Genomic DNA, 18794 nt, shown 5'->3' on the forward strand with positions numbered 1-18794 from the left:
TTGTAGTTTCAGAGAGAATTTCCGAATCAGTTTCTCTATGGTGTAAGCAACACTGTTTTTATTATTATTAAGCTTTGCAAGGCAGCTGGATTTTGCAAAATGGCTGCAAAATGTCATCAGCTGGCACTGGTCTAGAGAGTAACTACTGGTGTAGCTATTTGCTTCAAGCAGCAAGCTCCTGATTTTATTAAATGGCAGTGTGCTTTAATGCTTGCTATGCTAAAAAAAAAAGGGCTGCAGCAAGTCTTCAAAGAGCCATCTAACTGTTTGTCTGTTTGTTTATGCATTTATTTTTCATTATTATAAAGCTGCCTTGTACAACAAGATGCCCCACTGGTTTCTCTCCAGCTCTAGTTTGTACACAAAGAACATTTGCAACAACCAATGGGCCCTGAATCGAGTTGGACACCCCAATGAAAATATTTAGCCAGCCCGCTGCATATCATCCTTTTGTGGATGCAGATGTGCACCTAGGTTTGCTCCTGCATCAACGTCAGCAACAGCACATGGGAATTGCTTCTCAACAGAATTTTCATTTTTAGACACACATTAATTGAAGTTCCATAATGAGAGACAATAATGGAGCTAAAAGGATGCCTATTATTAAAGCTATGCATTATCTGAGCAACAGTTGTAGATGCAACTTTTGGAGAAGCTATGGTTAAATTCAGATTTATATCCACACCAATGATTACCTGGAACAGTGCACCAGCATTATCATTTCAGAGAACATGTGCATCTTAAAGCATTTCCTAGCAACATCCCAACACATTTTTAAAATGTGGAAAGAAAAATGCAACACCAAGGCGGCAAATGTGATTTCCGGAAAGCAACTGCAGACTTCACCTGTGGACCATATTATTGTTTCATACCAAACAGTTTGTTCTATACTAACCTGAAGTGGACCATGGTTCTGTTTCATCAGTTGTGCAAGGTACTGTTGTTGTTGTTCCTGTTTCTGTTGTTGTGACTGTCGTAGTTTTACTTGTACTTCCAGTGTAGGGAGTGGTGGTTGTAGTCAAGGCTGTGGTGGTAGAACAGTCTCTGCAGCAATAAACACTAATTTCGTAATCGAGACAAGTTGGGGCCACACCCACACCTGGGACTTGGTCTGTGTTTTTACAGATGAGTCCTACAGAAGCGTCACATACCAATTTTTGTCCCAATTCCTCAAGTGAAGTGCCAGGGAAATTTTTTGCTCTGCATGAAATGTTGGATGGCTGAGAACAGATGTCTATACCATGTTCTCTGATTTTCTCATAAGTTTCATTGTCACCACCATCCTTGTCACCATTTGGGGAATCCGTATCAATCCAAGAAGACCAATCACATATGACACACTCTGCAATATATATATATATAAAAGCACATTTAGAAAGCATGTAAATGTGTGTATTATATAACACAGGTACATATTTGCTCATCGGAAGTTAAAGAAAGGACAAAGTCACGAAGATGAGTTCTAATCTTTCCAAGCCAAATAACTCTTATTTCAGGTATTAAAAACTTAACCTTTTGAGCCTTAAACTGATAGCGCTTAACAGATTTCAGAGCTGTTCACACAAATTCATCAGCATTTTGATCCATGTACAGGTTGACCAAAATGGATTGTTGATGTTGATATTAGTTTGGCAAATGCCTTTTGAGCAAATTTTCATCTTTTTAGACTTTCAACCTGAAATGATTCTTTTTCAACATCTCCCCAAACGGGGAACATTATTAACAGCTCTGCAGAAAAATTATATAATCAAACAACAACAACAACAACAACAACAACAACAATAATAATTTATTTATACTCTGCCCATCTGGCTGAGATTCCCCAGCCACACTGGGCGGCTCCCAATCGAGTGTTAAAAACAATACAGCATTAAATATTAAAAACTTCCCTAAACAGGGCTGCCTTCAGATGTCTTTTAAAAATAGGATTGCTGCTTATTTTCTTGACATCTGATGGGAGGGCGTTCCACAGGGCGGGTGCCACTACCAAGAAGGCCCTCTGTCTGGTTCCCTGTAACCTCACTTCTCGCAATGAGGGAACCACCAGAAGGCCCTCGGCACTGGATCTCAGTGTCCGATCTGAATGATGGGGGTGGAGAAACTCCTTCAGGTATACAGGACCGAGGCCATTTAGGGCTTTAAAGATCAGCACCAACACTTTGAATTGTGCTTGGAAACGTACAGTGGTGCCCCGCAAAACGAATGCCTCGCAAAACGAAAAACGCGCAAGACGAAAGGGTTTTTCGGTTTTTGTGTCGCTTCGCTAGACGATTTTCCCTATGGGCTTGCTTCGCAAGACAAAACGTCTTGCGAGTTCTTGTGAGTTTGTTTCCTTTGTTCCTTTGTTTCCTTGTTTTCTTAAAGCCGCTAAGCCGCCAATAGCCGCTAAGCCGCTAATAGCTGCTAAGCCGCTAATAGCCGCTAAGCTGCTAAGCGCCGTGCTTCGCAAGACGAAAAAACCCGCAAGATGAAGAGACTCGCGGAACAGATTAATTTCGTCTTGTGAGGCACCATTGTACCGGGAGCCAATGCAGATCTCTCAGGACCAGTGTTATGTGGTCCCAGTGGCCATTCCCAGTCACTAGTCTAGCTGCTAGTCTAGCTGGATTAACTGCAGTTTCCGGGTCACCTTCAAAGGTAGCCCCACGTAGAGCACACTGCAGTAGTCCAAGCGGGAGATAACTAGAGCACGCACCACTCTGGCGAGACAGTCTGCGGCCAGGTAGGGTCTCAGCCTGCGTACTTTATGATGTTCCACACATCTAACTATTATATTTTTCTAGATTATTGGAGTCTTTTCCCTTCCCACTACATTTATTTATTTTTTAAGGAGAATTTACTTTTCTGATGGAAGCTGCTCACTCTGACCTTTCATACAACCCTGGCTATTCATAATCCTATTATATGTATATTCTGCCCAATACACTCTACATCAAAGTTACACCTGCACATTCTCTGTAAACATAGGATAGAGGGATAGCAGAAAGTCAGGCCACAATCCTAAGAACAGAAAGTGAGTATTTATGTGAAAGAGGCAACACTCTTACCTTCAAGAATCAAAATGAAAAAAGAAACATGATTAGATGTGCTGATGCAAACATGCTCTCATAATGCATTCAGTATTTTTCTCAATTTTATGAGTAATTTGTTCATTCCTACAAAGCAATATCAGGAAGCAATAATACATTCACTACCTGTAGTTGTAGAGATAGTGGTAGTTGGTGAAGTGGTAGTTGGAGTTGTGGTGGTAGTTGTACTTGTGGTGGTGGTAGTAGTTGGTGTAGTTGTGGTTGATGGTGTAGATCCGCAATCAATCTTGCAGCATACACTGATCTCATAGTTGAGACACATATCTACAGGGTACACAGGCCCAGCAGTCTGATCTTTATTGTGACAAATAAGTCCAGTTGAAACATCACATTCCACTTTTTGCCCCAATTCCTTGAAGGAGTAAGTAGGAAACTTCACTGCTCTGCATGATATGTTTTCTGGCTTTGCACAGATCGCTATGCCGGCTGCCCTGATGTTATCATAGGTTTCATAGTCACCATACTGTGGGCCATATTGTGGGAAACTGACATCAATCCAGTCGGACCACTCACATTCTTCAGTGGGGATACAAGCTACAGTAAAACAACAACAGATAGAAATAGCTCAACGATTGCCCAGATTATTCTGAAAGTGATATAGCAGGAAACAGTTGCTCCAGTTGTGCAAACACTGTCATAATAAATACAAATCTGAAATAAGCTGAGTGCTTGTTGTTGCACCAGCATTGATTTTATTAAAGTGTTTTCTTAAAACACTTGTCCAGGAATACCATTGAAGGTTGACATCCATCTGTCTCAAGAGACAATGGAGTGTGCCTCTGGGAGTGAAGTCAAATCACTGTGTTAGCAGCACCAAAGTGACCTCCTTGGGAACAAGCCTGGACAGTACATGGAGGTCCCAGATGACAAGATCCCCTCGCTGATGTGGCCTCGCTGATGTGGTCCAAAGGAAAGTAGATCAATATTTTGGCACAAACTTGGCTAGAAGAATTGTTGGAAGGAGGCATACAAGGAACCATCCAACTGTCTTAGGGACTCCACTCCACATTTATGTAGGGCTTACTCCTTGGCCTTTTCTTGTCCCGAAGATATCCCACAAAGCAGTGCAGGTTTAGGATCAGAGTTTTCCTTCTCCAAGATAGGCTAGCTTCCCAGGTTGGCGAATCCCATGTGCCCCTCATTTCCCTCTACAGCACATGCAGAGACCGCCTTCTTGACTACTGGACCCGCTATTGGTCTTGTCCGAGCAATCTGCTGGAGCCTCTCTTTACATGCAGGCGAAAGTCTCTAACTCACTAAGGGTTTGGGACCCATCGGGATGTATGGGGTGTTAGGGGAGGGGTAGTGCCTGTGGTGGGGAACACATCATGCTCTTTCCGGGGCTAGTCTGCCCACCTCTGGTTCCCACTCTGCACTCTCCTCTCACTTGTGGCTCTTAGAAGCTGTCAGCATGTGACAGCAGCCACACCCCAGGAAACAGCTTCAATTGGCCAGCTAAACCATTTTGTAAAGAAAGCTTTCCCATTCTGCTAGTTGAGAAACTAAGACAAAAATTCTCAAACAAATGGACTTTCTGAGCTTGAAACATGCAAATAAGGCTGCTTTAACATGTCCTCATGAATTGTAACATCATCAAAGATGCCCATACCAACATTGCAGAAGCTTAGGAGATAGTTGGGTTTCTTATGGCATGAACTTGTGTAGGTCACTAGGAGCCCTTCATACAAGAAGGGCCTATTGAAATTCGAAATTCTCCAGCAATTCCTTGAAGGGTGGAGCTCCCCATTAGCAACAGCAGAACCATTTCTTTTTGTTAAGGGTTTTTTTCTGCTGCTGCTGTTGTTACTGTAACAGGAAAATGCAGCAATTAAACTGGCAGTCTGTCCACCACTTTGCAACCTCTGTGTTGCCCTAGAGCTAGTATTGCTCTCGAGCATTGGGGATGGTGGTGGGAGGTGAAACTGGGCCACCAAACACCCATGGTACAGGCCATTTAATGAAAATGTTCTGGGGAGTTGAGAAAAAGAAAAATCTCAAAAAAAATTGTTCATCAATAGATGAACAGGGGCATACACTGGATACTTTCACTGAGTGAAGAGGTGTATTCTCAAGATACTTCACACTGTAAAAAAGGACTACTTTTTCCTAGCTTAAAGAGCTAGAAGTGGCACATGCTCACTTTTCTCAGAATCTCATCAATATAAATATGCAACATACAGTAGAAGATTAATTCCCTCTAGCTTAGTCAGCTGACACTTCCTGTAGCCTCATCCTTGTAAAATGAGCCATCATTATATTTTTGTAACCTTGTATTTTCTGACTTCATTTTTTAAAAAACAAACAAACAAACAAACAAACAAATGCCTTAACTTATAAACCATCTTGCTTTTGTACTTACGTGTGGTGCCTGTTGTCATCGGCAAGGGTTACGGTGGAAGAAAAGCGGAGGGGAGAAAAGACAAAAGTGTCAAAATCATCCACCAGTTCCTAACCAAATTGTATTCTTATAAGTCAAATTCCCAGATGTGATAGAAGGTTAAGATAAAATATTCTGCCTTCATTCCTTGAGACTTGATGTTAAAATTTATGCAATATGAATCTTAACAATAACAACGTTATTTATACCCCACCCTTCTGGCTGGGTTTCCCCAGCCACAGCACATATCGAAACATACTAAAGCATCAAACATTAAAAACTTCCTGATACAGGGCTGCCTTCAGATGTCTTCTAAAAGTCAGATAGTTGTTTATTCCCTTGACATCTGAAGGGAGGGTTTTCCACAGGGAGGGCACCACTACCGAGATGGCCCTCTGTCTGGTACCCTGTAACTCTGCTTCCCACAGTGAAGGAACCAGCAGAAGACCCTCAGAGGAGGACCTTAGTGTCCGGGCTGAATGATGGGAGTGGAGATGCTTCTTCAGGTATACTGGGCCAAGGCTGTTTTGGGTTTCCCATAGGCATCTGGTTGGCCACTGTGAGAACAGAATGCTGGAACAGATGGGCCATTGGCCTGATCCAGCAGGCCATTATTATTATTATTATTATTATTATTATTATTATTATTATTATTATCTTAAGCTGACTTACAGAAAATTGTGGAATTCCCTCCCTACAGAGGTACATCTTTATTGCACAGCTTTCAATGTATGCTAAACATGCATTCTTTTACTGCAGCATTTGAAAGTTAAGCTATTTTGTTTTCTAAGGCCCAGCTCCTTTGCTGAATTTACAAAGTTATGGCTCACTTGGAATTATTTTATTGGTTTTGTCATTGTAACTTATATTTGTTTTTAGAATTTTATATTCTATTGTTGTAATCTGCCCTGCGATCGTATGGAGAATGGTGGCAAAGAAATATTATAAATAAATAAGCAAACAGATAAAATTCCATGCACCCCTGAGAATTTCTGATCTTCTGAGGGTAAATGTTCACAGTGACAAACACAATGCCTGATCCAGGCAAAAACAGTCAGGACCAGAAACAGCTTTGGTGAGGGCAGCAGCTGTAATTAAATGCCAAGGCGATCATCACCATTCCTGAAGGACTGCATACATGTATGCAAGTATGCCACAAAAAGGTGAGGCCCACTCACTTGAACTAAATATGGGAAAGGCCTTTAGTCAAAGCAATATTTTAAATAATTAATAATTCCTAAAATAAACAAAAACGTTATCAGGTTGATTTTAGCAGTCAATGCAGGGAAAATTAGGAATAAAAACAAAATAAGTAAAAAAATGCATAACAAAAGTTCTACCACTATTCAAGTATGCATATTAATGAGGTTTAGTAATGTAAAGCTGGTTTAAGAAACATACTGTGCGATTTAAGCATTCAATGTATTTAACTGATCCATGAGTGATTAGTTCATTCAAGCAAAGCAGAATCATGAAATAAAAATTCATTACCTGAAGTGGATCCTGTAGTAGTGGTGGTGGTTGGAGTGGTGGTTGGCGTAGTGGTTGTTGCTGTAGATGTAGTGGTTGGAGTGGTAGTTGGTGTAGTTGTAGGTGCAGTGGAGGTAGTAGTAGCAGTGGTAGTTGGCGTAGTAGTAGGTGGTGTGGGGGTAGAGGTGTCGATAGGTGGTGTGGGGGTGGATGTCGTGGTGGTACGAGTGGTAGTTGGTGTAGTGGTAAGTGCTGAGGTAGTGGTAGAAGTGGTAGTGGTGGAAGTGGTAGTTGGTGTAGTAGTAAGGGTATCCCAAGGTGGTGTTGGAATGGTAGTAGTAGTAGTTGGTGGTGTCGTGGTTGATGGTGTGGAAGTAGTAGTAGGAATTGTGGTGGTGGTTAATGGAGTAGAGGTAGTGGTAGAAGTGGTAGTTGGTGTAGTTGTGGTAGGAGTTATGGTAGGAGTTGTGGTTGGAGGTCCAGATATGCATTCATCCTTGCAGCAATATACACGGATCTCATAGTTGAGACACATATCTACAGGGTACACAGGCCCAGGAGTCTGATCTTTATTGTGACAAATAAGTCCAGTCGAAACATCACATTCCACTTTTTGCCCCAATTCCTTGAAGGAGTAATTAGGAAATTTTGCTGCTCTGCATGATATGTTTTCTGGCCTTGTGCAGATCTCTATGCCGGCTGCCCTGATGTTGTCATAGGTTTCATAGTCACCATACTGTGGGCCATATTGTGGGAAGCTGACATCAATCCAGTTCGACCATGAACATACTACAGTGGAGGTACAAACTGCAGTAAAACAACAACAGAGAGAAATAGCTCAGCGATTGCCCAGATTATTTTGAAAGTGATACAGCAGGAAACTGTTGCTCCAGTTGTGCAAACACTGTCATAATAAATACAAAGCTGAATTTTTTAGAAACATTTTTTTAATGTACAAAGCTAAAATAAACTGTCTGTTTGTTGTTAACAACAGCATTAATACTCTCACAGCTTATTAAAACACTTGCTCAGCAATATAATTGATTTCCTCAGAACCAAACCAAACTAATCCTTTTTATTTTGCTATCTTATCCTGCCACTTTATTCGGAAATTTACAGAAATTTGTTTGGAAAAACCTATTGTTATTTTTTGACCGGATGCTTTAAGGCCTCATTTGTGACCAGAAGACAGTCACAGACCTCCAGAATCTAAGTCCTTCTGGTGTCCTGATCCCCTTTCCCTGCATTCCTGTGCACTCATCATTCTCCTCCTTGGCCTCTCCCCCTGCTTCCTCTGAAGGCTCATCTACACTTCTGCATGTCCAGAGATTTCCAGATACCGGTCCAAGGTGCTTTTCTTTTCTCCTGCTTCTTTCCCCATGAAAACCTGGTGTTTATGCTGAATCGGGACAGCCATCAATCAGGTTTTCTGCAGATTGATGTTTGCTCTGATTCAGCAGTAAACAGCAGGTTTCCCCAGGAAAAGCAGTGGGACAACAACAAAAAACACCTTTCAGACCCATGTTTGGAAAACTCGGGACAATAGGAGGAAGTCATGGGACAAAGGGAAGTGTGACTAAGCCGACTCTCCTGCCTTCCCCCTACTTTCCCCAGGTCTCCTTCTCCACCCCTCCTCTTACTCAGGCTCCTTTTGCTCACATTGCCTTACTGTGCTCTCTTCCTTTCACAACCCTGGCTCTTATTTTTAAGCAACCCTCTGTTTATGACATCACCACCATTCAGCCTCTATGACATCACACTGCTTGGCAAATTGGGGCCAGGTGCTTCATCACTACTACAACATTCCAAAGTGAACCATAGTACAGTGGTACCTTGGAACTTGAACAGCTCCGTTCTCAAACGTTTCGGTTCCCGAACACCGAAAACCTGGAAGTGCGTGCTCCGGTTTTTGAACATTCCTCGGAACACGAACGTCCAACGCGGCTTCTGCTGTGCAGAAACCTAGCTGTCGGCTAATCGGAAGCTGTGCCTCAGAACTCGAACGTTTCGGAAGTTGAACAGTCTTCCGGAACAGATTACGTTCAGGTTCCAAGGCACCACTGTATCATTGCTTCTGGTTTCAAAGCTTGCCTTTCTAGAACACGTACAAGAGAAGAACTAAGTAGCTGCTTTAAAATGTTCTCATGTACTGCAACATCTGCAATGGTGCCAATGTTGCAGCATGTTAGAGGCTTGTTGGTTTCTCCTGGCATGAGTTTTTGCAGTCAATGACTTGCCATATTAGCAAAGCAGAGGGGGAAAGTGGGCAAGCCTATATTATGGGTTTATAGGGCCCTTTACAGACAGATTCATCAACAGGTTGAAGAACACAAAAGGTATGCATTGAATAATTTCACTGTAAAGGTTCATTGTTAAGAGAGCATATAATGTAAAAAATGGCTATTTTCTCCTAGCCTGGAGAGCTATAAATAGCAATGAAAAGACTTGCTCTCCTCAGAATCGCCTCCTCAGAAATATGCAATATACAGCAGAAGATTAATTCCCTATAGCTCAGTCAGTTACCATCCACTTAGCCTCTCCTCCATCATATTATTTTCTAACTTCCTTCTAAAAATAAACATATGCCATAAGTTATAGCACATCTTTAGTTTTTGAACTTATGTGTAAAGACTGTTGTGATTAGTGGCGAGGTCAGTGCAAGACACAAAAAAAGAAAAAGAGTGTTGTAACGTTATTCACCCATTTCTATGTGAACTGTATTTTTGCAGGTTGAATGCCCACTTCTGACTGTAGGTCATGGTAAAATATTCTGCAATCATTTCCTGAGACCTGATGTTAGATATCTGCAGTATGAATCCTGTCTTAGGGGTTGGTTCTCAGAACACATTCCTTCTGCATACGATGATCCCTGGGCTTTTGAGGGTATACCACATGCCAGGACAAGTGTGAATGCAGAAGGCATAGCTATGGCCAGCAATCACTTCAGTGATTGCAATGGGTGAAAAAAGGCTTGAGAAAACAGGCATGTTCCTGAAGCCCTTTTCAGGATTTCCTGCATCACGCAAGGAGCAAGACATTAAAACCAGGCATGGCCCTTAGTCAAAGCAATATTTCCTGTCATTCCTAATTCCTAAAAATGAGCAATCAGGCTGATGTTAGCAGCCAATAGGAGCAAACTTATGAATACACTGGTTTAAGTAAAACAAATATCTATCAATTATTATTTTTTAAAGTATGTATGTCCTTTTTAAGAGTTGTATTATTAGAATTCATTAGCATTCAGTATATTTCACTATTCTGTGAATGAATGGTCACTCATTCAAAATAATGTCAAAAAGTAACATTTAATGCATTACCTGTTGGCGTTGAGGTAGACGGCGTGGAAGTAGTGGTAGGAGTGGTAGTTGTTGTGGTGGTAGATGGCGTAGGGGTAGTGGTAGTTGGTGCAGGGGTAGTGGTAGTAGTGGAGGGAGGCATGGAAGTAGTGGTAGGAGAGGTAGTTGTTGTGGTGGTAGATGGCGTAGGGGTAGTGGTAGTTGGGGTAGTGGTAGTAGTGGAGGGAGTAGTGGTGGGAGGCGTGGAAGTAGTGGTAGGAGTGGTAGTTGTTGTGGTGGTAGATGGCGTAGGGGTAGTGGTAGTTGGTGTAGTGGTAGTGGTAGTGGTAGTAGTGGAGGGAGTAGTGGTGGGAGGAGTGGTCGTAGTAGGACCACAAGGAATGATTTGACAACAGTTGACGCGTATCTCATAATTATAGCAGAGGGTCCAGAGACTCTGATCTTGGTCTTTGTTTCTACAAATGAGTCCATAAGTGACGTTACAGTCCACTTTCTGTCCCAATTCTGCAATATCCACATTGGGTGCATTTTTAGCCCTGCACTCTATGTTTTGTGGAGCTGATGGACAAAAGTTGCTTCCGTCTTTAATTCTTATGGCGTCATATGTCTCAAAGTCACCACCTTCTGGTCCTTCTTCGGGTGCACTGACATCATACCATTTACTCCATTCACAGGCAAGCATTAAGCACTGAGCTGCAAGACAAATTTGAAAGTCATTTTCCTGAACTTCATTGGCAGTGGGTCCACATGAATGACCTCATGATCTAAAACCATCATTTCATGGTGGAAAAACAGATCACTGGGCAACCATCTACCCTCCCACCCCTACAGATCACAACAAAGAACATCCCAAGCTAGAAGCAAGCATCTTTATATCCTGGGATTGCTCCACTCCAGTGCGCAAGGTCTTGTACACAAAATCCCAATCCATTTTTTTTCTTATTTTTGAACGCCCATCACAGTTATGTGTGCCTCACTTTATTATACCATGTTCCTCTCTTTTGCATTGGCAACTTTACTACCACTATCAGAGCAGTGACCTTATATAGGGACATATCAATTTGCCCTAATCGAGTCATACTATTTGTTCATCTGACCCAGTATTTTCTGCCCTGGCTGGCAGTGACTCTTTTGGGCCTCACACAAAAATCTTTGTCCTAGTTCTTAAATGGATCCAGGGACTGAACCTGATTCTTGAGTCATGCAAAGCACATAGTCTACCACTGGACTATGGGCTTATCCCCAACTTCTTTAACAACACTTACTTGTTGAAGAGAGTGTAGTGGAGGTTGTAGTGGGAGCTGAAACAGGAGAGAGAAAAATATGATGAGAATCTTACTTTGCAATCTTACAAGTTTTGGATAAGATTATAGATTTGACATAGAGAAGGTTTCATATCATGTTGAGAGCATCAGCCTTCATTAAAGCCATTTAGCTGCACATGGAGGTATAAAACAAGCTTGATGTTAAGTGCAATTTTCTCTAGTAAGATAGTTAACCAATGTACATTACTATTAACAATGCTGCAAGCTTACTTGTGGTAGTAGTAGTGGTGGTGGTGGGAGAAGGAGTAGTTGAAAGAGTAGTTGTGGGAGGGGCAGTTGTACTGCAGGGTCTCATGTCTTCAACTACCCAAGTGCCATTGATTGTGCATTTTATGTCGAAACAAAAAGATCCATTTCTCTCATTTATTATTATTTCTCCTTCTTCGTATTCTTTACCATCATATATGCAGCAACCTAAAGGAAGGAAAGCAGTGTGTTTAAGTTGTTCTGCTTGAATCATAATGAAAAAACAGCCAGTTAAAATGTAAATGAAATAACCCGGAGTGGAAATACTGTGTTATTCCATAGGAATGTTAACTGCAGGTAAACACTGTTTATCTAAGCTGCTGATATTTGGAATATTATAAAGATGTTTTTATGTGCTTCTGCTTAGAAGGAAGTCCATTGAAACTTATGGGACCTACTCCCAAGTAACTGTGCTTAGGCTCAAGGTGTTAGAAAGTTGAATAAATCTGTTAAGTGAGATGCATGAACTTAAGCCTCATTCATATTTGCAGCAAGCACGAAGGAAAGTTTAACTGGTTCCCTGTGGTGAGATCTCTCACCATTGTGACAGATATATGCATATTGGAATTACATGGACTATTGATGTGGGTTCTTCCTGTATGGTCTCATTCTCAGCCAGGCAGAGGCCGCATGGATGTACACACCTGCTTAATTTCCACCATCAGCTGTTTCCCACAATAGGATAGGCTTCTTGCCACTGGGAAATGTGGCCTTAGTAAGAATACAACTAAAAGGCAGGGATATTAAATGGCCCACCATATGCTGTAGGATAATTGCATCAGCAGAGCAATCCAAAGTCCCAGCCAGGTACAGTGGATTGTGCTGGTCAGGGCAGAAGGTAGTTCCCCCCCATTTTTGCTGTGCCAGCTCTGGACTGGTGAAGCTGAGGAGCCTGAAGGGCTTTGGATGCAAAGCCTGCAGTGATCCACCCCACCCCGTAATGCCTCATTTCAGGGTTTTCCACTGGCTACTGCTGGCAGTAGTTCCCCATCCACCATGGCAGAACTTGGATCCTCCACCATGGCAGAGTCCCACCATCAGCAGTGGAGAGGAAGTAATGAGTCATCCCAACCCACCAGCCATCAACATCAGGGTGGTAGCAGTAGAGTTTTGCCCTAAGGCTAAGCAGTCATTTACTTGGTGGTAACCTCCATTGAACTCAACAGGGCCTTACTTTTAAGTAAATATGTATAGAATGCATTTTAAAGTAAGATGGGCATTACGATCTGTGACAAGTTATAAGATGAAATAAGTGCCTTATAAATAAAAACAAAATACAGGCTTACAGAAAAATGTTTAGCCACCCCTTAGCTACTACCCTTCTTTGTGGAACAACTGCAAAGTGGGAAAAGATTGTCCTTTTATTATTGTTATTTTTCAATGATAATTTTAAAAAGAATACAGTGAGCAGGGGACTCATTTGAAATCATTGTTCAGTCCCCCAGAGAAATGTATGGGGGAAAGTGTATGGTACTATTTTGCTTTCTGAATGGAAAAACAGCAAGATGAAATATACCTCTTCGGGGTTCACATTTCGTTTCTCCAGCATAAACACAGAAACTGAAATTTAAAAAGAAGTTTTTCAGAAATGAAATACTTGAAGATTTGTATATTTGTTTGTTTTGTACTTCTGTTCTGTAAATGCTCAGGCTATAATTGCTCCTGCATTGTAACACTATAAATTCATTTAAAATAATATTTAAATGCATATCATTAGCAACATTTAACAAGGCAGAAAATACAGTAATCTCTATATCCTCTTAAAGAGGCATATTTTTGTTAGTCACCCAGAAGGTTGCAAATAAAGTTGGCCAGGTGTACTTTGTCTGGGGTGGGAATTCTGACAGAGGATCTCTGCCCAAGGAAGGGGGGAAATCCAACCTACTCTTGGACACCATGGACAATTTCATTTTAGACTTTCATAAGAAATAGTTTCCTATTCAGAACAGCACTCTCATTCATGAAAAGGGCTAGTGTGTCAGACCAAGAAACCAGCAATTTAAATATCAACACATGTACATATGTTTCCCTGCCACTGTTAGTCCATCAGCTCTCCATTCTCACATACCAATTTGTACACAGATCATCTGTGGGTATAGACTGTCCAGGTCTATAGTAAACACCATTAATATAGCAGCCACACATATCACTTGTCCCACATGTGTTGGTCTCTTCAATGTAGATAGGATTATCCGGAGGACATCGTGGGTAGCAACCTAGAACCCACAAAAATGAGATTCGTAAAATTACATTGCAGCAATAAACTTGACATAGTAGCAAAATTTGCATGCGAAAAGGGGAGCCAACTGGTGCCTTCCAGATGTTGCAGAACTACAGCCATCCCTGGCATTTGCCATGCTGGCTGGGACTGAGGGGACTTGGAGTCCAGCAACATCTGAAAGGTCACAGGGTCGCCATCCCTGGCACATGGGAGGCAGTCCTAGGTTTGTGGTGTCTCAGTGTCTCTTTATAGGCTGTAAACATGTTCTGCAAAACCTGTATATACACAGGTTAAGAGAGGCATCTAATGCATTAAGCAGGGAATGGGAGATGGGGGAAGTTGCTTTGGCCCAGTGGGTGAACTGTATTCCAAACTGCACTAACTAGAGTCTTAAAGACCAAAAGTAACTGGCAGTTTCTTACCTTCCAGATATGGCATTGAAAAGTTGGTGCTGACTTCATTAAGGATCTTGCAGGTAACAATGTCACTTCCACAAGGCTCATAGTGCCATTCACATATATCTGTAGGATTCCAGTACTCACAAAAGATTGCTATTGGAACAAAAGATCGATAGTTGCGATAAAAACAAGTCACAGACATATATTTGCACATAGGTCACTTAACCCATAGCTGTCAACATTTCCCTTTTTTAAAGGAAAATTCCCTTATTCTGAATAGGATTCCTCGCAAGAAAAGGGAAAAGTTGACAGCTATGCTTAACGTGCAACCATTTCTATCACCTATGGAACTGAAATTCCACTTCACTCTGGTTTAACAGAACACAGACTTATTTGGACACCTCCCTCTATGGGATTGCAATCCTATGGAAAGGGAGAGGAAGGCTGTGCCCACTGGACCCACCCCTACCACCACTCCTCCTGCCAATCTTGTCCACCTGCCATCCATGAATTGGGAAGGGTGTCTGTAAAGGGGAACTTGCTGTACACAAACAGGATCTCCCTGGGATTGGGAGCCTTTGCTCCCTGTGAATGGGACCATCATTGACTCCCACTGGAGGCAGCATTGGCCACCAATGTAGATGACTTTAAAAGAGGATTGGAAAGATACATTGGGGTAAGGGCTACTAGCCATGACAGCTACACTCTGCATCAACATTTGGAGCTGTATGCCTCTGAATACCAGTTGTTGGAAACAACAGGAGGAATGACTGCTCTTGTGCTTGGGCCCTGCTTGCAGGTTTGCCATAGGCATCTGGTTGGCCACTGATGGAACAGGATGCTGGCCTGATCTAGCAGGTTTTACTTGTGTTCTTGCATGATCAGGGCTTCGAATCATGAGAAGATCCTACATGTGTACCCTGAATGTTTCCCCCTAATACAAAGCCAGTGGAGACAGTAATGATGGCTAGGTTGGTCCATGTCGAGGGTGCAGGGCCAGGAATCTCTCCTCTTTGGCTCGGAGTGGCTAAGAGCCTTTTTGCCCATTTGCATGCTCCCTGGGCCACTGCTCTGCTGCCCTGGGCAGCCAGGCAAGAGGCCCAGGCTCCTCTGGGTGTCTCAGCAAAGGAATCTGGTCACTACCATGGGCTATCGCAGCAGCCCTGCAGACTCCCTTCCCCAGTTGGGGAGTATTAGGAGGGTGAATAGAGCATCCAGCAGGGCTTGGAGGAAAGAAAGATGGAGCGAGCAAACATGAGTTGCAGGAGGAGGAAAAAAGAAGGAAGGGAGGAAGGAGACAGAAGAGAAAGTAGCGAGCAGAGGAAGGGAAGAAGGCAGGAAGGCAAATAGACAGAGCAAGGTGGAGGAGAAGGGGAAGTAGAGCAGAGCAGACCCAACCCGATAGCCACAGAGTAAGTCACTGACAGAGTGCAAAAGGTGCCGAAAACCTCTTTTTTAAAAAAAGTTTCTGGTCCACTGCCTCTCCTGGCTTTGGAGGCACCAATATAGCTCCTTGCCAAGTGTGCAAGGGAGCCTAGGTGTGCCTTTGACAGTGTGCCCAGCCCCAGTCTTGCATCATCATTACATAGTGTGGAGGCATCCCGTTTTTCTGTGAGTTAATGGACCCCCCTGGGATTCCTGTTGGAGAACAGCAAGTATGACCAACTGACCTACTGAGAACTGAATTTTATTTGGAGGCACATGTAAAAGATATCACAAAAGAACTCACATTAGAAGCCTGTTGGTATCACATGAAATGGCTATGGGAGGAGACATTGGTACATCTCAAAATATACAGGGTGGGGCTTAGGGTTATAAAAACCAGTGCATCTAGAATTTGGGTCACTGAGACTTCCGGGTTAGCGCCATCGGCAATGGCAGAATTCCTCTGATCAAGAGGAACCCGCTCCATGAAAATCGGGTCTTGCCGCCGCGGCGAAGGCGGAGACCCTTGGAAATCCCAGGCGGAGGAAGCCTGGGAACGTGGGATTCGGCTGACACCAGAAGCGCCCCCCCACTCGCAAGGAAACCCCTTTTTCGGGGATCCGAAGCGATGTGGGGTGAGTGGAGCGGTGTTTTGAATTGACCGCTATTTTTACAGAGTGAAGCCGCACAGCCGTTGCTGGAGAGCGCTGACTTTTTCCTGTGGACAATTGGATTCTAAACAAGTACCCGTGAGTAGAACGGAAAATTGGATTAAGAAACATTTTAATTTGGCACTGAAGCGGGAAGGCTCTAAACAGGAAGTCCGCCTTCCGCTTTTTGTAAATAGACTGAAGCAAAAATTGTGCAAGCTAAAGTCAGGAAAGTCATATATAAAGGTTTAAAATTCCTCCAGTTTTAACCAGCAAACCCCCTCTTGGAAGCAGGAGTAAAGAGGGGGAATTCTGATTGTTCAAGCCTGCAGGAGAGAGAGTAAAGAAAGAAAAATTTCCACCGTCTCAAACCTGGGAACGGGGTGTCAGAGACAGAGATTTTTGGGGAAGTCCATTGACTGTGAATGGAACGCCTTTTGACAGATAGTTAAAGAAGACAAACAAATTGATTCCAATGTTGCCTTTTGCATTTAAAAGAAACAAAGAATTTGAAAAATGAAAGTAATTTTTCTTTTGTTGGACCTGCTTTCAAAAGATGGATACAAATAGAAATTGTCTCCTCTAGAGGGAGCTTGTTAAATTGTTGCTGGAGTCGTTCTGGGGATTTCACAGCTGTGGAGATTAAGATCGTGGGACTAGACTTTGACCTTGAATAAAAATGTGTTTGGAAGAAGTTTTGGTGCTTGCTTTTTGCAAGACAAGTGCTTTGTTGGAGCAGATGCATGAGAAGATGGATTTGATGACTGTTGCAGTCAAAAATTTTGGACAAACAGTGAATATCTATACAGAAACCATTCAGGAGCCAACGCAGGAACCTGTTTTGACAGGGCAAGTGCAAATGCAGAAGATAATAGAGCAGGTTGGTGTTGAACCTCAAGTAACACAAATGGAGAGACCCGAGGCCCTGCAGAAGCATAAGCCGCTGTCCTTGAAGACTGAATTTGGAGTGGGCCAGGGGGGGTCCGGAGATGTGGGGGCCCTTAATCTTGGAGGGACTTCGAAACATGCTTTTAAATATTTTCTGGACTACACAGCTGATTGTGGGGAATGGGACTGTGGGGAATGGGCTGATCTGCTGAGGAGAGACGGAGTTATTTTTGAGTTGGAGTATCCCCGAGACCTACTCCTCAACGAGAGAGAAAAGAAATTAAGAAAGAGATCAACAAAAGACAAGGTAAAGTGCAGGTGCAAACAAGAAGATCTGCAGAAGGGACATGGAAAAGACTTAAGAGCCTCGGACATTAGATTACCAGGTTGATGGACTAGATGGAATGGACAGGAAGGACTGACATAACCTGAGACCAGGAAGAAGAGACGTTGGAGGAAGATTGGAAGAAAATTTTTAAAAAATTTTATTTTGGGAATTAGTGCAAAATTAATGAGCATTAGGAAAAATGTTGGAATGAAAATATTTGGCTTTAGTAGAAATGATATAAGGAATTATGTACAAATAAATATTAAGTTTTAAGTTTTAAGGTATTTTATGGTAAGATAAGGTTAAAATAAATTAAGGTAAATTGAATGACAGAATATAGTGAAAGATGGAAATGATTTGCTGAGTTAATTAATAGGTTAGACTGTTAAGTTAAATTACTCAATAAAAATTGAGAAAGATGGAAAGAATTTGCTGAAACAAATAATTAAACTAGAATACAAAAAGGGAGGTGTGAGGAGGTCGATGAAACAAGTAAATGAAAGACAAAGTTATGGAATATTGGATGTGTGTTTTTTCTTTATTATTATTCTTATTGCTGTATTGATTTTTATGTCTTTTTTCTTGTTTTTCTTTTTCCTTTTTTGATGCATTGTTATGTATGTTTGTTAAAATTTTTGTTGTTTCCTTTTTTTCTTTTTTCTGTAATTTTTGAAACTCCTAATAAATATCATTTAAAAAAATAGAATTTGGGTCACTATTAAGCCACTGTTTCTGGGTCATCATCTCTTTTTAATTTTATGCATACATGAGAAATATTTTATCACAAAACTCACGGCATATGTCAGGAGTCCTCCAGTAGACACAAGCTCCAGCTTTGAGGCATTCTTGTGCATAGACAGCCACTGCAGTACAGAAGCACTCACAGTCGCCTCCAGAGTCACAGGCACAAGCATCATGTACACAAGCTTCATAGTACTGATCTGGAGCCACCTATTAGGGAGTCACAGAATCACAGAGCAAGGGTATTTCAATGGATCAACTACTGTATTTCTGCCATCCAATACCAGGATGCCTAACTCACCGCCATCTTTGATAATGATTCCCCTTAGTTGCCAATGTT

At 42.2% G+C, this 18794-nt stretch overlaps 1 protein-coding gene across 1 annotated transcript in view; it reads right to left on the reverse strand.

Annotated features, from left to right (window-relative positions):
* The window catches only part of MUC2 (mucin 2, oligomeric mucus/gel-forming), a 64309-nt gene that overhangs the window by 25311 nt on the left and 20204 nt on the right, over positions 1-18794 (reverse strand). The window contains exons 24-33 of the mRNA XM_053376325.1: positions 18508-18664; positions 14447-14575; positions 13872-14019; positions 13320-13363; positions 11768-11971; positions 11498-11533; positions 10254-10925; positions 6958-7743; positions 3195-3623; positions 896-1342 (exon numbers count right to left, since the gene is read on the reverse strand). Of these exons, the coding sequence (XP_053232300.1) occupies positions 896-1342; positions 3195-3623; positions 6958-7743; positions 10254-10925; positions 11498-11533; positions 11768-11971; positions 13320-13363; positions 13872-14019; positions 14447-14575; positions 18508-18664 (3052 nt within the window). The remainder of the gene's footprint in view (positions 1-895; positions 1343-3194; positions 3624-6957; positions 7744-10253; positions 10926-11497; positions 11534-11767; positions 11972-13319; positions 13364-13871; positions 14020-14446; positions 14576-18507; positions 18665-18794) is intronic.

This window comes from Podarcis raffonei, chromosome 1 (assembly GCF_027172205.1).
Source record: "Podarcis raffonei isolate rPodRaf1 chromosome 1, rPodRaf1.pri, whole genome shotgun sequence".
NCBI lineage: Eukaryota > Metazoa > Chordata > Lepidosauria > Squamata > Lacertidae > Podarcis > Podarcis raffonei.